The following is a 21,931-nucleotide window of genomic DNA, read 5'->3' as shown; positions in this document are numbered from 1 at the left end:
TTGGCACAGATGGCATGAAAATGAATTCCTTTTCTTGAAGAACATTTATGAGAAATATCAGTTCTTTTTTCTTTTTTTTGGTAAGGTATTAAAGTATGTGTTTGGGGGAACTGATGAAGGATTTTGCCTCTGAAGTGTTTGGACTATTTCTGGGGCTTTGAATTTTGTTTTTAAGTTTCCTGAACTGAAGCAAATGCTGCATAATAAAATTGAACAGTACCTAGGCCCTCTTCTTGACAAATGCATAGGAGCCAGGCATGGAAATGTTCCATTCATTTGGTGATCAGTGTTTTAATGTTTAGAAACTCACCGCTCTTCCAGGCAGCTCTGATAATAGGTCTGCTCTCTTCTGCCTTTTTTCTGATTAGTATTCTCATCCGTCAGGTACATAAAGTATGAATTTTTGGCCCCTAAATTTCTTAACCGCTGTCTCATCAATGCTCCGACAAAGCCTCCTGGTTATAATTACGAGTGAGGAAAATTAGGACCTAAGAAGCAGACGACCTCCGTACAATGACATCTGTCTCGCCACTATAGCAAGAAGGCTCCAAAGAAGGTTTTATCTTCTTTTGTGTAATCTACCAAAGAGATATCACTGACATTCACCATCAGCTTGTCCCCTTCATTCAAGGAGAACATGGCCCCTAAGTAGATGGGCTGGAACCAGTTGCTGCCTATTTCACACACTGACTTGGTGCCCATTAAGAGCTGGGTTGGTTCGGGGTAGCTGTCTGTTACCTTGGTGATGACCACAATGATGGAGTCTGGCTTGTTTGGTTGCCTCCCTTTGCTGATTTCACCACACTCAGATATGGTCCCTCGGAAGGTCACCTGCGAGTAAACAAAGTAGTCTCCCGACTCTGGGATCACCAGGAATTTGTTGGTGTAATTCATCCGGTTCTTGGTGAAGGCCAAGCCAAGTTCATGTTCCCAGTGTAGAGCTGGGAACTGATTTTTCAAGGGCTGCATGGGAGTCTGTCTCACAACTGCAAAGACAAGAGGGTGGTTTCATTGCTTGTGTCAGAACCTAAGGAATTTGCTAAGAAGAATCTTACATCATTTTCAAAGAGTAAAGAGATTGGATAAAACCAACGCTAACAGTCTCCTTGAGAAGGAATGAGTAGAGGATGTGTGAATGGACATACACTTCTGTTCAGAGAGTAGCATCTTAGGCAGGTGACCTCAAGCAAATCATTTTGCCTCTCTGGACTTGAATTTTCCTGTTTGATAAATTTGAATTTTTTCCGAGCCCTGTGATCTTGGAAACCAAAGAAGGTTAAAAAAAAAATCTCCTACTCTCCTTTCTCCAGGCACCTGAAATTCTGTCCACCTTCAACCTGATCCTCAACCTGAGCCACCCTCCTGAAAATATGCTGGCCTCAGGATAAAGCATTCACTGAGCTGATCAAGCCAAACTTCCATTCTACTTCCCCATACATGGTTCTTTTTAGCTGTATGTGCTCCCTTCTATAAAAGGAAAACCCTTCAGCCTATCTCTTGAGAAACTTGCAGACTTTATGGTCCGAGGTCCTTCCGTTTGCAAGTCTCTTCCCTCTCTGACCTCCCCACTTTGCATAAAGTATTTTGCATAATCCTTTTGCATAAAGTATTTATTAAAGAGGATTTGTTTTTTTTTTTGTGCTTTTCCTTAAAACAACAACAACAAAAAAATTAAAAAAATGAAAATGAAAAGGAGATAATACCAGTGGAAAGGATTAAGAGATAATGTATGTTAGGAACATCCTCTAAACTACATTCACTTTTACTAGCCTTTTGGTTTCGGAAATGCTCTGCTACTGAGAGAGATGTCAGAGAGAGTCATGTACCCTATCACTCCCTTCCAATGCCTATTCCAAAGCCACGTGAAACACAGGCAGTAATTAATAAAAATTTAGCATGCAGAACACCAGAGATCCAAAAGATTTTGCAATGCTTCTCCCACATCAAAAGGGCCAAAATGTAAGCCAAAAAACCACAGACTTGAGTGAAAGAGACCAGGACTCTGGGCCCCCGAGGCCCTGTTCTAATCCTGACTCTATAACATGGAGGCTCTTCTGTCTGAAACTCAGTCTCCTGTCTGTGAACTGGAGACAAAGCTCTCTCCTAGTCTTGTTCTAAAGACCAGACCAGTGGTAGAGATGTGGACGTTTTTATCGTGATGGCTGGAGACAGTGTTACTTCTATATATATTTATTCTCTTTCCCCAAATAAGCTAACTTCTTTCATTTTGACATTAAAAAATAAACCTTTTTCATTTTATATATACTTTATTATGTTTTTATGTTTGCATTATTTAAAATGGTGGCTCAGACAGTAAAGTATCTGCCTGCAATTTAGAAGACCTTGGTTTAATCCCTGGGTCGAGAGGATGCCCTGGAGAAGGGAATGGCTAACCACCACAGCTTTCTTGCCTGGAGAATCCTATGGACAGAGGAGCCTGGCGGGCTACAGTCCATGGGCTTGCAAGTTGGACACAGCTGAGCGACTAACATTTTCATTTTCACATACATTATATAGAACATAGGAATGAACGCTTTTTATGAGGCTTTGTCGATAGCAGAAAAAAAATGAATAGAATCAAACCGTTGATTCAAACCATTGATTGCAAATAAGATAACCTGCAATAAAACTGGTGCTTTTCAGAAAAAATAAAAACACGTTTTAATTTCCTACAACTGCTTTTGAAATTCATAGCAATAACCATTATGTACTGTTGGCCACAGTTTGGGGATAGGTTATGTTTAAAGAAGTGTTCAGCAAACTTCTCACTTGTTAAGTGACCAAAACCTGGTTCCCGGATTTTCTAAAGTGTCTTTCCCGTTGCTGACTACATTGTGACTTCTTCTGCGATTACGACACATGTTTAGAATGTGTGTGGTCTTTCCTGATCCCTGCACTGAGTGGGCCCTGGCAGCTCTGTTGTTTCTCTGCAAAATCTGTAAAAGCCATTTTTACCAGTCACCTCTAATAGTCTCTACTCCTTCTTTGTGGGTGATGCAATAGATTTTTAAAAAGTCATTTCCTGGAACATCCCTGGCAGTCCAGTGGTTAAGACACCACGTTTCCACTTCAGGGGACACGGGTTCCATTCCTGGTCAGTGAATTAAGATCCCGTATGCCAAGTGCAGTCAAAAATTAGAGAGAGAGAAAAAAAAAAGCTTAATTTCAGATCATTAGAAGCAAAAGCATATATTTTCTAGACAAGGTAAGTTCTGTTAAATTGGTATGCAATTAGCTAGGTCAACACAGCAGCAAGCAAGACTTTGAGTAGCGAGTATGTTGTAGTGGAAATAGTTGGAGTCAGTCTCAAATCTCAACTCTTCCTCATCCTGTGACTTGGGAAAGTGAATTTAGTTGTCTGAGCCTCCGTTTCCCCATCTTATTGGGCTGATAGGCAGCTTGAAAGAGATCGTGAACGTAAAATGTCTACATAGCGTTTAGTTTTCAAAAGTGTTAGTCGCTCAGTTGTGTCTGACTCTCTGAGACCCCGTGGACTGTAGCTCGCCCGGCTCCTCTCTTCATGGAATTCTGCATGCAAGAATACTAGAGTGGGTTGGCGTTCACTTCTCCAGGGAATCTTCCTGACCCAGGGATCGAACCCGGGTCTCCTGCATTGCAGGCAGATTTGTTACCACCTGAGCCACTAGGGAAAACAGCAGTGCTTGAGACATATTAGAAGCTCAGTAAACCTGGGATAGATTCCTGTTCCAATTTCCATTCCCCCCACTCAATAGGAAAAGGAGTGGCATCTCCATACTTGGTTTCTAGGATTTTCCTGCCAAGCCTGTTCAGTATCTCCCATTTTCATAGGTAAATGGTGAGTGATAGCAACTGACATCTCCCTGGCCCTCATCCTCACTTAGGACTCACCACAGTTCCCACTTGGTCAAACATTAAGGCAAATGTGGGCCACAGGGATATCCCTTTGTGGGTTGCAGACTTTGTTATAGGTCAGAAGAATATGCTTCTTTTAACGCTCTAGTATTTCAGTGGGTTTTTAATACATCCTGCTGCACTGTCTTGCTTTCGTTTCTGGAGTCTTAGAAGTATGTGTGACTCCAGACACAAGGTGTCAGGACTGTCAACACTAAACTTGGGAATCTGACCAACTGGTGATGCTAAGAGATTGCTCTTAATCTTTTCACAAATGAAAATTCTTTAGAAATACCTAGCTGAATGTAAATGTCCAATAACTTCATCTTGAATAGAGCACAGATGGACTCAATAAATTGGCAACTCAGGGGAGCATTCATCTTTGACTAGATTTATAATTATATGACTCTCTGAATCTGAGGAAAGCCATTTCTGAATGACCAAGTGTGAAAATGAAGGGAGAAATGATAGAGAAGGAGGAGAGCTGATAGAATCCAAAAGAAAATGCCCAAGAAACAAAGGGGCTTTGGACCCTTCAAGGGAGGAAGAAATCTGAAAACCCTTGACTGAGTCTTGTTACCAAGGGGTGTGGTTTCTGTTTTAAAGCTACACACTTGAGTTTTGGCAAACACTGAAAGAAACTTCAGGTCCATGGCCCATAGCCTCTTCGAAAACACACTCAGAAGATATTACCTGTCAGGTGTGCCCTTGGTTTCTCCCTGTCAGTTCCAGGAGGTACATCTGTAAGGAAAGGAGAAAAATGCTTGTATGAGTGGGAGGGTGACTGGAGTGAAGACAGCATTTGGGGAGTTGCATGGTGCCTGCAACCGGAGAGAAGCATTCTTCTCCTCCAGCTTGGTTCAGGGTTCCCTCCACCCAGGGGCAGGGCAGCCTCAGAAGAAATAATCTTGAACACAAGTGACTCTTGACCCCATGACTTTGGCCAAGTTATCCAACCTGAAACTCTGTTTTCTCATATCTAAGATGGGCACATCAGTTCCTACCATGGATGATGAGTGCTCAACATGACTCCTGGCACGTGGTTGGTGTTCAGCAAAGCTCATCTTGCCTTTCCTTTGCTTTTGTCTGTTCTGTGGGAGCTGATTGGCCTTCTTCATTGTCCCTTCAACTGTATTTTCTGAGCCATCTGAATGCGCTAACAGAATTAGCTGGGGACTGCCCTGTAGCCACGTGACCTTGGCAAATCCCCTTCCCTCTCTGGACCTCTGTTTCCCTGTCAGTTCTCAGAGATGATTATATTGGAACTGTGTTCTAACTGTAGTAATAAAGATGACGTTATTGATGATAAAAAGAAAAATTACTGCATACATTTGATGTGCTAGGTATTGCAAAAATACCTTTCTAGGAGTTAACTTAATCCACACTAACCTTGGGAGGTTGGTACTATTGTCACCATTTTTATAGGTGAGTAAACTGAGATCGAGGAAGGTGAAATTATTTGTTTCAAGACTGTCAACTCCACAGGCCATACACTTGGCCATGGCACCATTCTGCCTTCCTAGTGACTGAGGAGGAGCCTCACTTTTCCTCTGAGTCTGCATCTGAACTTCCCACATACCAGAACTGTAAGAAACGTTCTTGCACCCCGCAAGAAATGGCATAAAATATGAATACACTTACAAGCTCGCTGATGTGAAGGTCCAATCTCCTGTTCTTTTTGAGTCTGTTGGGAAAGAAAGACATGGTTCAGGTCATCTGTGGTCCTTTTGACCCACTGCCCATATCATGAGCACAGTTAAGATGCTGCTGCTACCCAGCCTTGGTCCTCAGAGATAAGGGAGTTGGGCATGGGAATATTGGGTTGATGGAAGTCTTGCACCCAAGCGCTCTCCTTTCCTCTTCCAGCACCCCAATGACCTTTCTGTCTCCTAGGCTTGTCTCTGAAGCTCAGCTTTAAAATTTTGTCCTGAGAGCTTTTCCTGCTCCGTTCTAGGGCACTCTGACATCTTATCGTTGCTTCTGTTATTTGAACAAATAGCCACAGTTGCTTTATTTTCTTCAGCACAATTTAAAAATTGGAACTGTTGCAAAAAATGAGACTGAAAAAGAAATGACTATACTCTCTCATCATCACCCTCCATAATTCTGCCTATTGCTTTGTAATATATGAAGACTTTTCCATTCTTGCAACCCTAGTTTGTGAGCCATTTCAGATACCAAAGGGTAGTTAGTAACTGCTTTGGGGGGTAGACAGACTGGATTTGAATCCTGGTTCTACCATATATTAACAGTATAATCTTGAGCAAGATACTTCCACTCTGAGCTTTGGCATTTTCATTTGAAAAATGGGAATAATAACATCCCCAGCAACAGATAACCCCTGGGTCAGAGATGAAGAAAACGTATGAGTCAGTGTGGAGAAGGCCTAGGAAATGAAGAACCACCACTCATAAGACCTGCATACGAACTCAGGAGCAAAACTAAGTTCTTAGTTTAGGAATAAGATCACTGTCTTACATTATCCAATGTCCTCTTCTCTGCTACAATTTTGACTCAACTCAGGCTCTTTTGATTTGGTTCTTGTAGCTACATAGTCCACGTGACCACTGATCATAGTGTCACCATGAACACTTGGTTAATTTTACATTTTAAAATTCATGTGTGTATGTGTGTGTGTGCTTGTGAATGAGAAACTGTGTGAGTAAGAGAGAAGACAGTTTTATCAGTGGGAGAGGGTGTAAGTCAATGTGTTTTTGCATCTGTGTGTCTACACATGTTGTGTGTGTGGATTCTCTGCATAGGCACACTTGGTCTTATGGATGTAGCTGGGTTGTTGTTGGGTCTAGGTCGGAGCAGTTCTGTGATAACAGTGATCTTGTTAGAGCCCAGGCCGCCAGGCTTGTGTGACTCCCAAGACACGTTGCCTGACATCTACGGGAAGCCTCCCACCCGCATTGCCTAATGACTCTCTCCCCTCCCAGCGCCCTTTTCTCCACTTCCTAGTTGTGTGTTGTGTTGATGGTGCCACTACTGCTTCTCTTCAGTTACCAAGCCTGAAATTTGCTGGCTTCTTTCTTCTTACACAAACCCAAGTATTATTTTTATTTTGAAAATTTTGTCATTCATGCCTCTACTCCAGGTTTCAGCACACTGCTCTCCTGGATCCTTCCCACAGCCTCCTAACAGGTCTTCCTCCACCTGGTTCCTTCTTTTCTTGAACCCATCTCTTAAGCTGCCTTCAAAGGCCTTTTTCTGAAGCATCACTCTGAGACACAACTCTGTTCTTAAACCTTCAGTGCCCCCTCTAACCTTTCAGACACAGTGCTAAATGCTTATGTTGGAATTCAAGTCCCAGCTCCCACCCCAGCCTTGTTATCCACTATTTATCCCTTTCCACGTTCTCTTTGGCTTCCCTGGTGGCTCAGCGGTCAAGAATCCACCGGCAGTGCAGGGGACACTTGAGACACAGGTTTGATCCCTGCATCAGGAAGATCCCCTGCAGGAGGGCATGGAAACCCACTCCACTATTCTTGCCTGGAGAATCTCATGGACAGAGGAGCCTGCTGGGCTACAGTCCCCAGGGTCACAAAGAGTCGGACACGACTGAGCGACTGGGCAAGAGAAGCAGCAGGTTCTCTCTACTCCAGGCATGAGACGCAACCAAGTGAATGATTCAAGAGACCCGAAAAAGGCCGTAAATGCAGCCTTATTTGTTCCCTAAGGAGCTGCACTGTGCTGTGCTGAGCCCTTCATGTGCTTTACCTCCTTCATCCTGGCAGTGAGTCTCTGCAGTAGGTGCTCTTTATATCCTCATGTTGAAAATTAGGCCTAGGGACACTAAGAAACTTGCCCAGTGTCTTATACCTGGAAAGTGGAGGAGCAGGGCTTTAGCCCAGGCCAACTGACTCCAGAATCCCAAGTCCTCAGCCATTATTCCTTCTAACTTCTGGGCAAGTTCCTCATCTGCTGAGGTGGATGGATAAGTGCTAGAGGTTCCATGCACTGTGGCAGTGGGGGAAACACAGAGTCCAGAAAACAGGAACTTGGCCCAGAAGTGGGGGAATCAGGGGGAATTACCCTTGAACTGAGTCTTACAGGTATTAGCCATGTAATAGAGATAATGACCATTTTGGACAAGGCCGGAAGCTTGTGCAAGAGTGAAGAGGCTCAACAGAGCATTGCTGCCAAGTGAACACATTATATGCTTTTAGCATAGCGCCATGAGCACAGTCGTCTTTGAACACTTAAACCCAATCAACATGATGACTTATCCAGCATGAAGACCTTGGATGAACTTGATAGGCAGGGAAGCAGCCTAGAAATGAGCTTACTCTGTAGCTGTTTCCTTACTTGTTATTGACACAGCTGATGAAGGACTTGACCCTCTGGCAAGGCAGGAAACTGAAGGTGAGTTTTAAGAGAGAACTGGGTAGCCTGGTTGCATCCCCTGGTGTAGGAAACGGTACCTTCCCCGGTTGGCCTTCTACTTCATTGATTTCTTCACTGAGAGATCTTTGTGAACATCTTGCTTATTTTTGTCTAAGCAGACTTTCAGCTAAGAGTCTGGAGCATTTCTCATGGCTCAGAGTCCGATTGTCTTTAGCAAGAATTTGGGAGTGAACACATTTCCCTATTTGCTCTGCTGGATTTCTGTAACTTGGGCACACATTTTATTTTCATATATGGATGGATGTGTGTGGGTTTGAAGTGGCCCACCCAGCATGCTACCAAACATCTGGAGGCTGTGATAGTGCCTGCCAGTTGGCAGGTTTGAAGAACAAAACATTCCAAGGGTCTCCAAGAAGAGGGTCAGCTGGGACTCTCTTTCCGCGAACAGCATCTAAAGCCTTCCATTGCTATGTCTCTCTCTTTCTTTAAAAAATGATTTATCTATTTCTATTTTTGGTTGTACTGAGTCTTCGTTGCTGCATGCAGGCTTTCTCTAGTTGTGGCAAGCAGGGGCTTCTCTGTGTTGTGGTGCGTGGCCTTCTCATTGCGGCGGCTTCTCTTGCTGAGGAGCACAGGCTCTAGGGCACGCCGGCTCAATCGTTGCAACTCATGGACGCTAGAGCATGTGCCCAGTGGTTGTGGCCCATGGACCTAGTTGCTCCATGACATGTGGAGTCTTCCTGCAGCAGGGATTGAACTCGTGTCCCTGGCATTGGCAGGAGGATTCTTATGCACAGTAACACCAGGAAAGTCCACTTTTTCTCTTAATAATCACTCTATCATGGAAGGAAGATGACTGTGATGAGAAGCAGGAATGAATAAACAGGAGATTTGAGAGGATGAAACAGAAAGTTTTCGAGGCAAGGTTGATGCACGTGTCCTGGCTCAATGCCTGTTGCTCTCAAGGTGGTTGCTTAGGAAAAATGTCAGTAAGTGGCTTACTGTCTTCCAACCCTGACTCCTGTTTATCACTTTTGGTTATTCTGGGGTACCAAGGAGATGATGGCTCCTGAGAAGTGCTGGTTACTGCAACATTAGCTCACAAATCTGAATAAATACGGAATCCAAGAGCACCCCTGAGAAATATAATTCTCTTTCCCATATCTATTTCCCATTAAATGCCTTCTCAAATCACTGGCTGAGAACAAGGATCCAAGTTTTATTTCCCCTTAAGAGCGTTTATCACTCCCTGAAGAGTTATTGCTTATTTGTGGGCTGATTGCTTCGTCTCTCTAGCAAGACTTGGTCTGGCTTGCTCATCCCCACATTCCTAGCACCTCAGACAGTGCCTGGCTCTCCCACTGGATTGTCCAATTGATGCCCATGCACCAGAATGACCGACAGAAGAGAGAGCAGAAGATGGAGTAAGATTCAGTTTCAGTGACTTTAGCCAGAATTTTACAACTTGATGTATGAAAACCAATACAATATTGTAAAGTAATTAGCCTCCAATTAAAATAAATAAATTTATATATAAAAAAGGAAATCCAAAACTTTGCATGTATTCTAAATGCAAAGTTTTGAGATTTTGTTTAAATCTAAAAAAAAAAAATGATTAGGTGGAAGTGAATAGCCATAATAGTTTAGTACAGAGGCCTCCAGAGGTTGTTTTCATCAGGCTCTGCTCTCTGCTTAACAGCCCTAAAAATATTTGTTGAAAGTTGTGGAAGCTGGCCAGGATCAGAATCAGAAGATGCAAATGTCTCTGCACACCAGTATATATGTTCATGGGAAAGTAGGATGCTTGCTACTTTGGTATTTATTAGCCTGAGCAAAGCAAACTCATGCTTTTTCCCCTTTAGTTCTTATAAAGTTAGTTAATAAAAGTAAAAGTGAAAGTATTAGTTGCTCAGTCACTTGTGATTCTCTGGGAACCCATGGACCATAGCCCGCCAGGCTCCTCTGTCTATGGAATTTTCCAGGAAAGAATACTAGAGTGGGTTGCCATTTCTTCCTCCAGGGGATCTTCCCAACCAGGGGATCTTCCCAACCTAGGGATCGATCCTGGGTCTCCTGCATTGCACGAAGATTCTTTACCATCTGAGTCACCAGGGAAGATATTTCTTATAGATCAGGGAATTTTCACTTGCATTTGATTTTTTTTTTTTTGAGGGGGTGGTGCACGTAGATTCCATAGTGTGTGCATAGCGTGTGCATGCTCAGTCAGGATCCACTCTTTGCTATTCTGTGGACCGTAGCCTACCAGGCTCCTCTGTCCATGGGTTTTCCAGCCAAGAATACTGGAGTGGGTTGCCTTGCCCTCCTCCAGGGGATCTTCCCAACCCACAGATTGAACCAGCGTCTCTTGTGTCTTAGCTGCATTGGCAGGCAGACTGTTTACCATTGCTCCATCTGGGAAACTGAGTGGTAGAGAACCTGCCTGCCAGTGCAGCTAAGACACAAAAGACCCAGTTTGATCCCTGGGTTGGGAAGATCCCCTGGAGAAGGAAACGGTACCCCACTCCAGTGTTCTTGCCTGGAAAACCCCATGGGCAGAGAACCTGGCAAGCTGCAGTTCATAGGTTCACACAAAGTCGGACACGACTGAAGTGAGTTAGCAGCAGCAGCAACTCAAACTAACCATGACCTATTACTTCAGACATTTTGGAAATTCTGTAATACCTCCAACAAGGGAAAAGGATGGATGGGGGGAAGGAGGAGACTGCAGTCTAGTTGAGGGCTCCTTGGTGCCAGGCACTATTAGTGCTTTTGTGCTTGCCTCATCTAGTACTCCAGTTGCTCTCAGGAGAGGTTATCAACCTGTTTATCATCTTTATAAGTCAAAGGCAAAGAGGCTGAGGGATCTGAACCTTTAGACCAAGTACAGACTGGCACATGTCAGGAGCCCCATAAACATTAGCCGACTACGTGATGGATGAGCCTGAAGTGATGTGGTCTTTGAGATTCTCTTATTGGCATTTCCCCAGAAAAATCCCTTGAGCATATTTTAACTAATGACCCACTTATCCTTTCTCCCATAGTCTGTACTCACTCCATAGTAAATTCATAAACAGGAAGAGACATCTATTTCTTACCATCATAAATACCACAGTTGCAAAGACATAAATGCTTTATGACCCATAACATTCTCCCAGAACTTCTAGGAGAAATACACAGATGCTTGTTGCCTTGCCTTTTCCTTTTGCGATTTCCTGTTGGTACTTGCACAAGGATATACCCAACCCGGAAACGTTTGATGCCAAAGCCATTTCATTTCATCCACCTCCAAGGTACACTGGATGGAGCTTTACATGGAACACTCCAAGTGGTGCAAGGCAAAGAATGTGGTGTTTGCAGCCCAACAAAAGGTGGAAATCTCAGCTGTATTATTTCCTAGTGTCCACTAGCAGTAAAGAATCCACCTGCAATGCAGGAGATGCTGGAGACGCGGGTTCAGTCCCTGAATCAGGAAGATCCCCTAGAGGAGGAACTGGCAACCCATCCCAGTATTCTTGCCTGGAGAATCCCTTGGACAGAGGAGCCTGATGGGCTACAGTCCGTAGGGTCACAGAGAGTTGGACGTGACTGAGCACATACATGTGACAACCTCAATAAGACAGTCTCATCAATAAAAGCAAACGGATTCTTTCCTCCCAAGACTGTTGTGATGGCTAAGAAAGACCATGTGCGTAGAGTAGAAAGCCGATTCATTTTCCTTCTTTGTTTGGGCTCAGTCAATCCTTACGTTATGTGTTGTTGGTTCTGAAGGAGGAAACAGAACAGGCTCTATCTTGAAAGCAGGACTCTATCTTGGACCAGACTAATGGACTTTGAGCTCTATGCCCAGTATCTATGGAAACGACATACCAACTGGAAAACCAGGCCCTCAGAAGGAAGAGCCCCAGGGCTCTCCATAGCCTAAAAGAATACTCTAATTATCTGTGCAACTGAATAGAATCATACATTCTATTATGCTTATTGGGATATGACCTCAAGCCTATTGATAATTGTCCACTGTTAACTATCTGGAGAAGGCAACCCACTCCAGTACTCAGGCTTAAGGCATATGAATCACGGGTTAACTTTGATTGTATCTTTCTTTTTCCTTTGTTCAGACTAGTTTCAGGGAATTTGGGGAGCTGGGTTTGGGCACGTACACTTAGGGTATATAAGGTTTTCACAAAAACTGGTCGGGGTCCTTGGGTAAGAGGAGACTCTGCCTTGGGCCCACCGATGTAATAAACCGCACTCCACTATCTGCATTGTCCTTCTGAGTGAATTTGTTTCCCAGCACGTGTGGCTACAACAGTTCCACATACCTTCCCTTCATCTCCACCACTGCAGTGGTGAACAGAAGCCACCCCTGGGTCTCTGTATGACTAGTGGCACATTTGGATCCTTTTGATGCTCTGGACGGCTCTCTCTTTCTCTGAACAGGAGAGGCCTCCTTAGTCCACAGTTTGCTTCTAGACTCCTGCCCTTGCAGAATCTACAGGAGTTGAAGGATTGGGATATAGCCTCACCCATTCAAACCCTATGCTTGTTGCTGCTTTCAGCTGCAGGATCTCGTTATGGACACCAGGCTGGGGGGTGACCTCTGAGAGCCACGGTGCTGCTGCCACAGGGCTGCCTGTGCCCTCTTAGAAGAGGACGCTGGCCTTGAGTAATGTGTGTTTATTTTAAAGAGGGAATGGATGGATCATGGAGTCAGTAGCCAGGAGCTCCAGCGGAAGTGTGCAATTCACATACCAGCTCAGTTGCCCTCCCATCCTTTCATTTCTGCAGCACACCCTCACCTCCTCTGGATTCTCTGCACTTTGCCTCTGGTTTGACCTTAGGAATGGGCTGGGCTTCTCCTCCAGTTGTGCCCAGACTACCTGAGGCTACAGCAGAGGCAGCCACTGAGTGCTCAGGGTTCTGCAGTTTACAAAAAGCACTTCTCTCAACTATGTTTCCTCTAGACAAGCAAAGGGGCTTAATCCTTTCATCCAACAGAGGGAACAGCTTCAGTGAAATAAAACACTTAAAGGTGGCCTCAGCAGAGAATTGATGTCTGTGGAGCATGTGCCATAAGGCAATAGCTTTCTGGACGTTGTGCAGAATTCTCAACGCAATGCTAGGAAGAAAATATGTTACTCTCTCTGTTTTATAGATGGGGAGTTTAAGGCTTAGGGAGGTCAGGTACCTTGTGCATTCTTCCATTCTTCTCTCCATCCAGGAAACTCTTATGAGTGCCTTCTGTATGCTAGGGACTGCTAGGTGTCCCCAGAGGAGAAAGGGAAGTCGTATTTTTGAGCACTTATTATGTGAAAGGTATTTTCTAGGGTATCATTGTTAAATCCTCTCTGTCTACCCCAGAAAGTGAATAATTTGCTGGCTTTATACTCAAAGGCAGACTAGCATCACGGTTAAGAGCAACGAACATGCATGGGGGTTCTGATCCCAATATCGCTCTGTGTGTGGTTTAGATTTTCTAAGCCTCAGATTCATCTTCTCTAAAACAGAGATAATAGTACTTTCTTCATTGTGTGATTTCACGGATTAACTGAGATGATGCACTAAACATCAACAGGAAACATTCATTGCACGTGTTACATGCTGGATTCCACATTAAGAACTTTATAGGCGTGACCTCATGTGCTTGTCTCAAAACTCTGAATATGAAAAAGCTTAGAATGGAGTCTGGTATATAATAAATTATAATGTGCTTAGTCGCTCAGTCATGTCTAACTCTTTGTGACCCCAAGGACTGTAGCCCACCAGGTACCTCTGTCCATGGGGATTCTCCAGACAAGAATACTGGAGTGGGTTGCCATGCCCTCCTCCATGGGATCTTCCTAGCCCAGGGATTGAACCCAGATCTCCCACATTGCAGGTGGGTTCTTTACCGCTGAGTCTCCAGGGAAGCCCATAAATTATAATAAGGTCACAGTTGTGGCCTGGAAGGGCCATGGCTTTCCCTATAGTGTGTACCATGCTGAAGCCTGAGCTGGCATCACTGTTGGGTCCCGCTGCTCTGGAGCAAAACCAGGACGTCTCAGGGGCCATGTGTAGGAGAAAGAAGGGTGCAGGGAACAAGAACCAGGAGCCTTGCAGGGATTTTCAGGAAGGGCTGGAACTGAGATTGGAGGGGACCGAGGAGAGGTGAGGAGAGTGCATGCAGGTGATTCTAGAAGTAGGACCTGGAGGAAAGGACGAAACTGACGATGGTACAGCCCTGGGCAGCCATGCCTCCCGTGGCATTCCTGACTCTTCATCACACAGCGCTGAGGGCTCGGCCTGTGATCTGTGCTGAGTTCGGGCTGAGCCAGTGCGGTGCATTCAGCTATGCCTGGAGCGCAGACTCTGTGCTGGAGGGAAGATGAAGGCCTAGGCTCCGGGTACCTGTGGGCCAGAGTCGGGGACATGGACCGCCACTAAAGGCCAAAAGAACGCCCAGGCCTTGTTCAACAGCAGCTGGGAAAAGATGGATTGGAGTGTGGGTGAAGGGGGCAAGACCAGCGTGGAGAAGGAGGTATGGAGACAGCTCACAAATATCAGAGACCAAGAAGAGCCTTCCAGTGCCAGAACCTGCTCTCTGGACTGCTGATGGCAGATTCCAGGAAGGCTGCTGAAATCGTCCTCTTGTGACGTAATTTCCATGAGCAGGGAAATTCCCGGGGCCTAGCTGCTACAACTGCTAATACTCCACACCCTGCCAGATACTTTAAGTGTTTTATTTCTAATTATCCCTATTTCATACATTAAAAAGCTGAGGCCCAGGAAGATTAGGTAACATGGCTAAGAAGTGGCTAAGCCAGAATTCAAATTGAGTTTGAATTTTTGACTCACGGTTTTTCCACGATGCAAATCTATCTAGCATGCTTCAAGAGTCTCAAATGCTTCACTGTGTCTATCTTTCTTTTTTTTTTTTTCCTGTATAGGTAACAGATATATTTTGTCCAAAATGTTATGGGTTCAAGAATATCTCCCTATTTCCTTTGTTACCCAGCCACCCAGTTTCCCCACTTGGATACTAACAGAGTTATCAGTCTATTTGATCATCTTCCTTGAGATAGTCTAAGCATTTATAGACACATTCATATATATTAATATATATTGTTTTTTCGGAAAAATGAAGTATTTCACATTCTATATGCTGTTATGTACTTCGGGTTTTTTTACCTAACATACATCTTCAAGAAATTCCCACCCTTTCATACAGAGATGCTTCATTTTAGTTTCCCATTGCATGAAAGGACCATGATATATTTAATTGATGCTATATTTATGATCACTTCATCTAAAGGCAACTAGCCCAACCTTCTCAAATCTCATTTTTATTTCTTCTCTTCAACTTACTGGATAATATGTCACATTGAATCTTTCCTAACACATTTCCTGAAGGAAGAGTCCCGTTTAAAGTATTTTCTTTTTTTAACAGTGTTGGCGACCATTTTTGTTGCTGCTAAGAAAAACCTGGAAGACTACTCACAAGTTGCTGTTGCTTTCCCAAAGTCTAGTCTAGGGAGCCAGCAAGAAAGGAATTGGTCCTGTTTTCTGGTAGAGTGAGGCCAAGCAAACACAGACATAGGATCTAATTCTAGGCCTGCCCTTAACCTGCTCTGTGACCCTGGATTTTTCCTTCCCTTCTCTGATTCTTGGTTTCCTGAACTGTAAGACAAGAACATTCGACTAGATCAAGGGTCAGCAGACACTTCCTGGAAAGGGCCACATAGTAAATATTAACTCTGCAGACCACAGGGCCTGACGCAAATACTTACTCTGCTCTTTGTATGAAAACATCCAGAGTGTAATGTGTCCAGTGTGAACGTGTTCATTGTGTAAGCGCATGGGTGTGGCTGTGTTTCCACCAAACACAGTGGGTGAGATCTGGCCCGTGGGTCATAGCTGTTGACCTTTGGACTAAGGGCATTTCCATCTTTTAATTTCTATAAATCTCTCTTCTACTAAGGGAAAGGAAGGGACAAACACCCAACAGTGCCTAGATTGCCAAGTACTTTCGAGGGGCTTTATGGATTTTCCTGAGAATCCTCAGGGCTCTTCTGTGGGGTGGGTAATGATGGGAAAACGGAAACTTGGGGAGCTTCTGCGCGTTGCTCACTCTCTTCCTTTCAAGCCCCTTTGAGCCTCCTCTTCTCAAGCCTCAGCTCTCTTCTGAGGTAGATTATAAAAGATCCTTAGGGATGCTGGCCTCCTACGGTTGTTCCATGGGTGGAATGAGGAGGTCTCTCAGTGCAACCCTCACAGGGGGAAGAGGCCAGGTGAGGACCTGGAGCGCAAGAGCACTGGAGCCCTGAGGGGGCCTCGGGGAGCCAGAGGGGCTGAGGAGCCAGAGGCAGGAAAGAAGGGGGAGGGGTGAAAGATGAAGCTGCTGCGGTGGGGCCAGGATGCAGTGCGGTGAAGAGGTTCCCAAGAATCACTGCGGCTCCCGTGGGGAGAGTCAGGGTCAGGCCCCTCTTTACAGGATCTCTCATTTTGCAGAGTTCTCCTAGTCCCCATGCTCCTCAACTCCCCAGTACATGAGGGTGATCCCCTCTTTCATCCATGCAAAGGGGCAAATGGAAAGTGCTTTTGTTGGCTGAAAGCTTGATTGTGGATGGGGTGGTGGAGGAGGGGAGGTGACAAAGAAACCAAGACGCCTTGGATTTGTCAACTCCGAGGCTTTGCTCCATCCCCCTAGTCTGTGACCTTGGGTGCTCCACTGATGCTCTCGCTCCAAGTTCCCCGTCTGCCAAATGCCTCTGTTCCCCCTCTCACCGCCTCTCTAGGTTGGGATGAACACCCAGTGGGATCATGTTTGTGAACTCTCCCTACACGTGTGAGATGGGAGCTCATAGCATATCATCATTATTGTCTCTAACATGTTATCATCAGTTTATCCTCTGCTGCTCAGCCAGCTCTTCAGGCCTGTGAATGTATTTGAAGGTCTGGGTGACCCTCCTCTCTTAATTTTTCTTGTGTTAGCATTGATTTGCCTGGGCCTGAAAAATCTTTCCTTAAACAAGCTCAGATTCCATGGATCTCACTGAAGGCTGTTGGCAGAAGATGGTGGTTGTGGGGCTGGGTGGGGGTGGTAAAGAGGAGGAGGAGGAGTGGACAGGGACACAGAAGGGAAGCCCCTGGAGAGGAGGGTGGGGAAGGTGGTGGTTTGCCCCCAGGTGCATCTGGGGCAGTCCCCTCAGGCAGATCACAGTGGGGCAGATCACAGGTCAGGCTCTGAGGGAGACAGATCTGGGTTTGAGATGTGGATCTAGGTCATAAGGACAAGTGCAAATGAGAAATAAGAAGCTTTGTTCCCCCTGTTCAAAATAAGGGAAATTTCTTTCCCTTCCTCTTTCCTCGAGCATTCATGTTGGAAAACTCATAAGTGCTTTCTCTCTGCTTTGAAATGTATAGAAACTCTTTGAAAGACCACATAGGTCTCTTCTCGCCACCCTCTCCCTGGACCTGGGAGCATCTCTCTGAAATGTGAACATCAGGAAAGATAATGCCCCCACCTCCCAGTTACAGTGCAAAGGTAGGTACCTAATTTAGGTGGGCACCTTGCTCCGAGTTGCAAAACTACCTTCTATCATAGAGAAATTAGAAGTTGGCTTTTCTTCTGGAGAAAACCAATCAGCCACCACAGCTGTCACTCCAATTACAGGAAGTTTGGATGGACTCTGCGTGACAGCCGGTGCTGGCAAGTCCTCTGAACGTGTTCCTGCGGCTCTCCCCACGTTTCCAGCATGTAAACTGCACCTGCACGTGCTTTATTCGTGCCGTCAGAGCACAGGTATTAGAATCCTTTCTGGCAGAAAGAGAAACAGGCAAACACACACACACAGAAGCCTCATGCTTATGCACACAACTGGAAGCTACTGAGCTGGGCTTCAAAGTCGGGCGGCTAAGAACCCTGACATTCCATTGCGATGTCTACCCAAGCTGTCCTGGTAAACTGATTTTCCTTCTTGAATCCCACTGTCTTCCATCCCCTCTGAGCTGGTTGTTGTCTGCTAGCCTCTCTGGGTCCACTTTCTGTCCTGTGCCTGGCGGGTCTGCCCTCCTGGCAGGCTGCCTGCCTGGCTCTTTTGGACCCAGCTTCCAGCTGAGTTCTGCCCAATGGGATGAGAGGCTGGGACCAGACACTTCAGAGTTTCCCTTGCCCACTTTCTGTTGCGTCCCTGCTGTCCCTCCAGGCAGGCCCACTCCTACAAGTTAGGTCTCCTTGGGCTCTTTTAAAGCACCTCCCTCTGTTTGCCTCTTCAGGTCAAGAGGCGGCGACCAGCTCTATACCGTTGGTCGCGCCAGGATGCTGCCAGCCCTGTGCTTCCCATTAATCTGTCTTAGCAAATTGACCTTTCTTTGAACCCCTTTTAAATTCTTTAAACATTCTTATTTAAGTCTCTTCTTTGAACAGGGCTGGTGTTTCTTTTCAGGACTCCAGTTCCTCCCCAGCATTAACCTCATTTCCCTTTCTCTTTTTTCTGACCAAGAAGTTGTATAGCCTGACCAAACCACAGCTCCAAAAGTCCCCGCATGTCTACTCTCCAGGGAGATTGATTTAGCAATGACAGAACGGAGTATTAACTTCTGTGTCTCTTGAGTGCCTACAACAGGGCAGGCACGTGGTTCTTCCACTCACAGAGCTTCCTGTCAGGTGCCAGCTTGTGGCTCGACTCTCTTCCCGACTGGGTACATCACTGCCCCCGTGGGACCACAGCATCCCGCCTGATGGACTTTTAGATCAACACCCCTTGGGCAGTCATTTGGGGCAGAGACTGGGTTTTGCATCAGAACCAAGGAGAGCTCAGGGTGGAAAGCACTTAGTGCCTCATTCAAGAGCACCCAACTCTTTCTGGCTAAAGAGGAGCAGAGTCCAGGATGTTGACTGGACTCTACAGTCTGACTTTTTAGAAACCAGCCCCACGGTGGTCTAGGGGTCACAGCCCAGACCCCCATGCCCTCCTGTTCTCCTGTAATTATGAGCAGCAGTTCGGGTTGTCTGCCTGTTCTACGTTTCCTGAATGGTGGCATGTGGCCGTGGATGCTGGCGTCCGAATCTCAGCCGGTGTCAGTCTCAGGCCCCAGTCTCTGCTGACCCTGAAGGGCGGTGAGAGTCACGCTCACCCCGGCTGGTTCAGCGTGTCTCTGCCTTCAAGTCACCAGCAGTGCTTAGACAACAGGTTTCCAGTTAAACCAGCTGAAGAACCTGTTTTCCCCTCTGGAATGTAATGCTTTGGACTGAAGTTAAATAACTTATCACAGATTATGCAGGAGAGTTTTTTTTTTTTTTTTTTTTTGAAGGGTATTGCTTGAATGACACATTCTTCAGGCTTTGAGGTTTTTGGAGTTTCTAGTCTGGAACTGTTTTCCCCCATCACCTGTCAGCACTCTCGAACCATTGCATCATTGCTTTCCTAGACCCAATGTTCTCTGACTAAGCTCCCTGACACCCCACCCCGACCAAGACCGGAGAGATAAATAATCAAGTAGGAGGTTCTCTTTGGAGCTTTGATAAAGAATATTTCCAAACCCAAGAAAGGGGGTTGATTAAGTACATTATAATGCATACATATACAGCAATATAATACAACCATCTATGTCATCATGCTGCTGTGAATTTACTAACAATAAATAAAATCACAGTATATTAGGAGACTCAAAAATAAACCCATCTTATTGAAAAATATGAAGTTATATACCCCAAAATGTTAATTGTGGTCACCTCCATGCATTATGGGTAATGATAATTATCTTTTTCCCTTTATCTGTATTTTCAATCTTTTTTCGACAACTATGTATTAGTTTCGCACTCCACCCTCCCAATAATTTAGCTTTTTTTAAAGAAAAGGAATATCCCCAAATTATCAGTACATTATAAATATCTAAATATGTGGCTTGAAGTTCTTTCCAAAATAAACATCCAAAGGCACAATTCATACCCTGGAAATGTTAAGAGTAAAAACCAGCTTGGACTTCGCCACCCCTCACATTCTACCTCTCCTCTGCATGTGGAAGCAAGCACCGGGACAGATCCTGGAGCTCTGTCCAGAGTTGCAGTAGCGGCCAGGTGGCCTCCGGAGGTCTGTGGACCCGCAGGTCACAGAGAAGGCTCACTTACCTGGAGCTCACAGGCCTCCCCTTGAGCCCGGAGCTGGCCGACGAGCAGGTAGGTGGTGAGTGCAGCCAGGATGGGGATCGACAGCAGGCAGCAGGTCAGAGGCCAGTGTGCGCTGCTCCTCCTGGACGCCAGCCCAGCCCTGGCCTTGGGCCTGCAGCCGCCGTCCTCCGGCAGCATTTCCACGCTGGCCGTTTCCCCGAAGCCCAGTGTCAGGCCCTCTGCCATGTTCCTGCTGCTCCTAGAGTTGCCTCCAACTCCTTCTGGGCAGAGAGACCCCCCATTAAATAGAAGCCCAGCTCTCACAGTGGATGAATTAATCACTGCCTACTCCTCCCCTTGCCCGCCCCCCCCCCTCCCCTTTCCACAACACACTTGGCCCCACCCCACCCCGCTAGGGAATGCACCGCCTACAACAGAAACCAAGTTTGGTTTAAGAAAAAAAAAAAAAAAAGAGAAGAAGAAGAAAGCTTTCCCAAGCATATTTATATACAGTGTGCTCATGTGCTCCTTCCTTCATCTATAGAAGGAAGTCAGGAAAGTCCCTGGAGGAGGAGAAAAAGAATCCAAGTCAGTGGGTGGAGCCAATGAAAACACCTGCTCCCTGGACTGCTGGAGGCCTGCCCACGTGCCAGTCTGGGAGTGTGTGTCTTCCGGAAGTGAAAGTGAGGATGCGGAGGTGTGCCCTGTGGCTTGCGGACTGGCAGATGGAAATCATGTTTGCATCACCACTTTGCAAAGTGCTGCCAAGCCCTCTGCTTCTTTAGGTCTTCTAGGAGCTTGTTCCCATTGCACAGATGGGATGACTGACATCCTGAAATGAAAAGGCACCTGCCCTAGGTCAGCCAGGGATTAAGACACAGGAGCTAGGAAGACGATCTAGTTCTTCCAAATCATGTTTTAAGCTTCTTTCACACAGTTGCTTATGAAAGGAAAGTGTATTTTTAGTTTGTGTTGACCAACCTGTGTTTGTCTGAGGCAAGAGGATGAGGTAATAAGAGGTGACTGTCTAAACGGGGAGGACACCCTCTGATGAGTCCAAAGTTGACTGAGCCCAAGCTGGGTGTGCCTGGGGGCCATCACATGTAACAAAGGCTAGCACTGATTAAATGCTGGCATTGTGCCAGTCACTCTTCTGAGAGAGTGAAGTGTATCAATGAAATTATCCCGTCCTGACATGACCTTTTGGTGTAGAAATGTTGCTCTTCCCACCTGACAGATATGGAAATGAACGAGTAGAGAAGAAGGGGTAGAGGCAGGCTTGGCACCGGGGCAGGCTGGCTCCAGGCTCCCAACCACTGCACCACACTGCGCGTCCATGACACCCACACCCATGCTACCCAGACTGTCATCCCTTCCAGGTACAGATTGCAGAGGCTTCCTGGAGAAAGAGGTGGTGTTGGAACAAGACCCTGAAACTTAGGGAGGGTGATACTGGAGAAGAAGAGAGGGCCCTACAAAAAGACCGGTTACAGAAAGAGGAAAACGTAAGGGCGTCCTGTGGCATATGGTGGAGACCAGTCTGACTCGTGCCTCCATTCAGCAGCTACTTCTGCTTCTATCACAGCTGGAACCCTTCAGGCTACTTGGGAAAACCTTGCATGA

General features: G+C 45.8%; 1 protein-coding gene across 1 annotated transcript; it reads right to left on the bottom strand.

Annotated features, from left to right (window-relative positions):
- Nucleotides 1-64: 64 nt before the first annotated feature.
- TNFSF15 (TNF superfamily member 15) lies at nucleotides 65-20,871 on the bottom strand. Its single transcript, XM_069575289.1, has 5 exons — nucleotides 20,820-20,871; nucleotides 20,330-20,586; nucleotides 5,515-5,557; nucleotides 4,567-4,614; nucleotides 65-986 (listed from the first exon to the last, which is right to left on the bottom strand). Exons 2-5 carry the CDS (start codon nucleotides 20,552-20,554, stop codon nucleotides 532-534), a joined length of 771 nt encoding a protein of 256 aa, XP_069431390.1. The 5' UTR covers nucleotides 20,555-20,586; nucleotides 20,820-20,871; the 3' UTR covers nucleotides 65-531.
- Between the last annotated feature and the right edge of the window lie 1,060 nt (nucleotides 20,872-21,931).

This window comes from Ovis canadensis, chromosome 2 (assembly GCF_042477335.2).
Source record: "Ovis canadensis isolate MfBH-ARS-UI-01 breed Bighorn chromosome 2, ARS-UI_OviCan_v2, whole genome shotgun sequence".
In the NCBI taxonomy this organism is placed as follows: domain Eukaryota; kingdom Metazoa; phylum Chordata; class Mammalia; order Artiodactyla; family Bovidae; genus Ovis; species Ovis canadensis.
The sequence above is the reverse complement of the archived record's forward strand: the minus strand, read 5'-3'. Positions and strand labels throughout refer to the sequence as shown.

Bases quoted from the DNA above. Each gene is read 5' to 3' on its own strand.
- TNFSF15 (XM_069575289.1), bottom strand. From the start codon at position 20,554: ATGGCAGAGGGCCTGACACTGGGCTTCGGGGAAACGGCCAGCGTGGAA. The intron at 5,558-20,329 runs GTAAGTGAGCCT...CTTTCCCAACAG, and splicing joins GGGAGGCCTGTGAGCTCCAG to ACTCAAAAAGAACAGGAGAT. The intron at 987-4,566 runs GTAATATCTTCT...TTGTCTTTGCAG, and splicing joins ACCAAGGGCACACCTGACAG to TTGTGAGACAGACTCCCATG.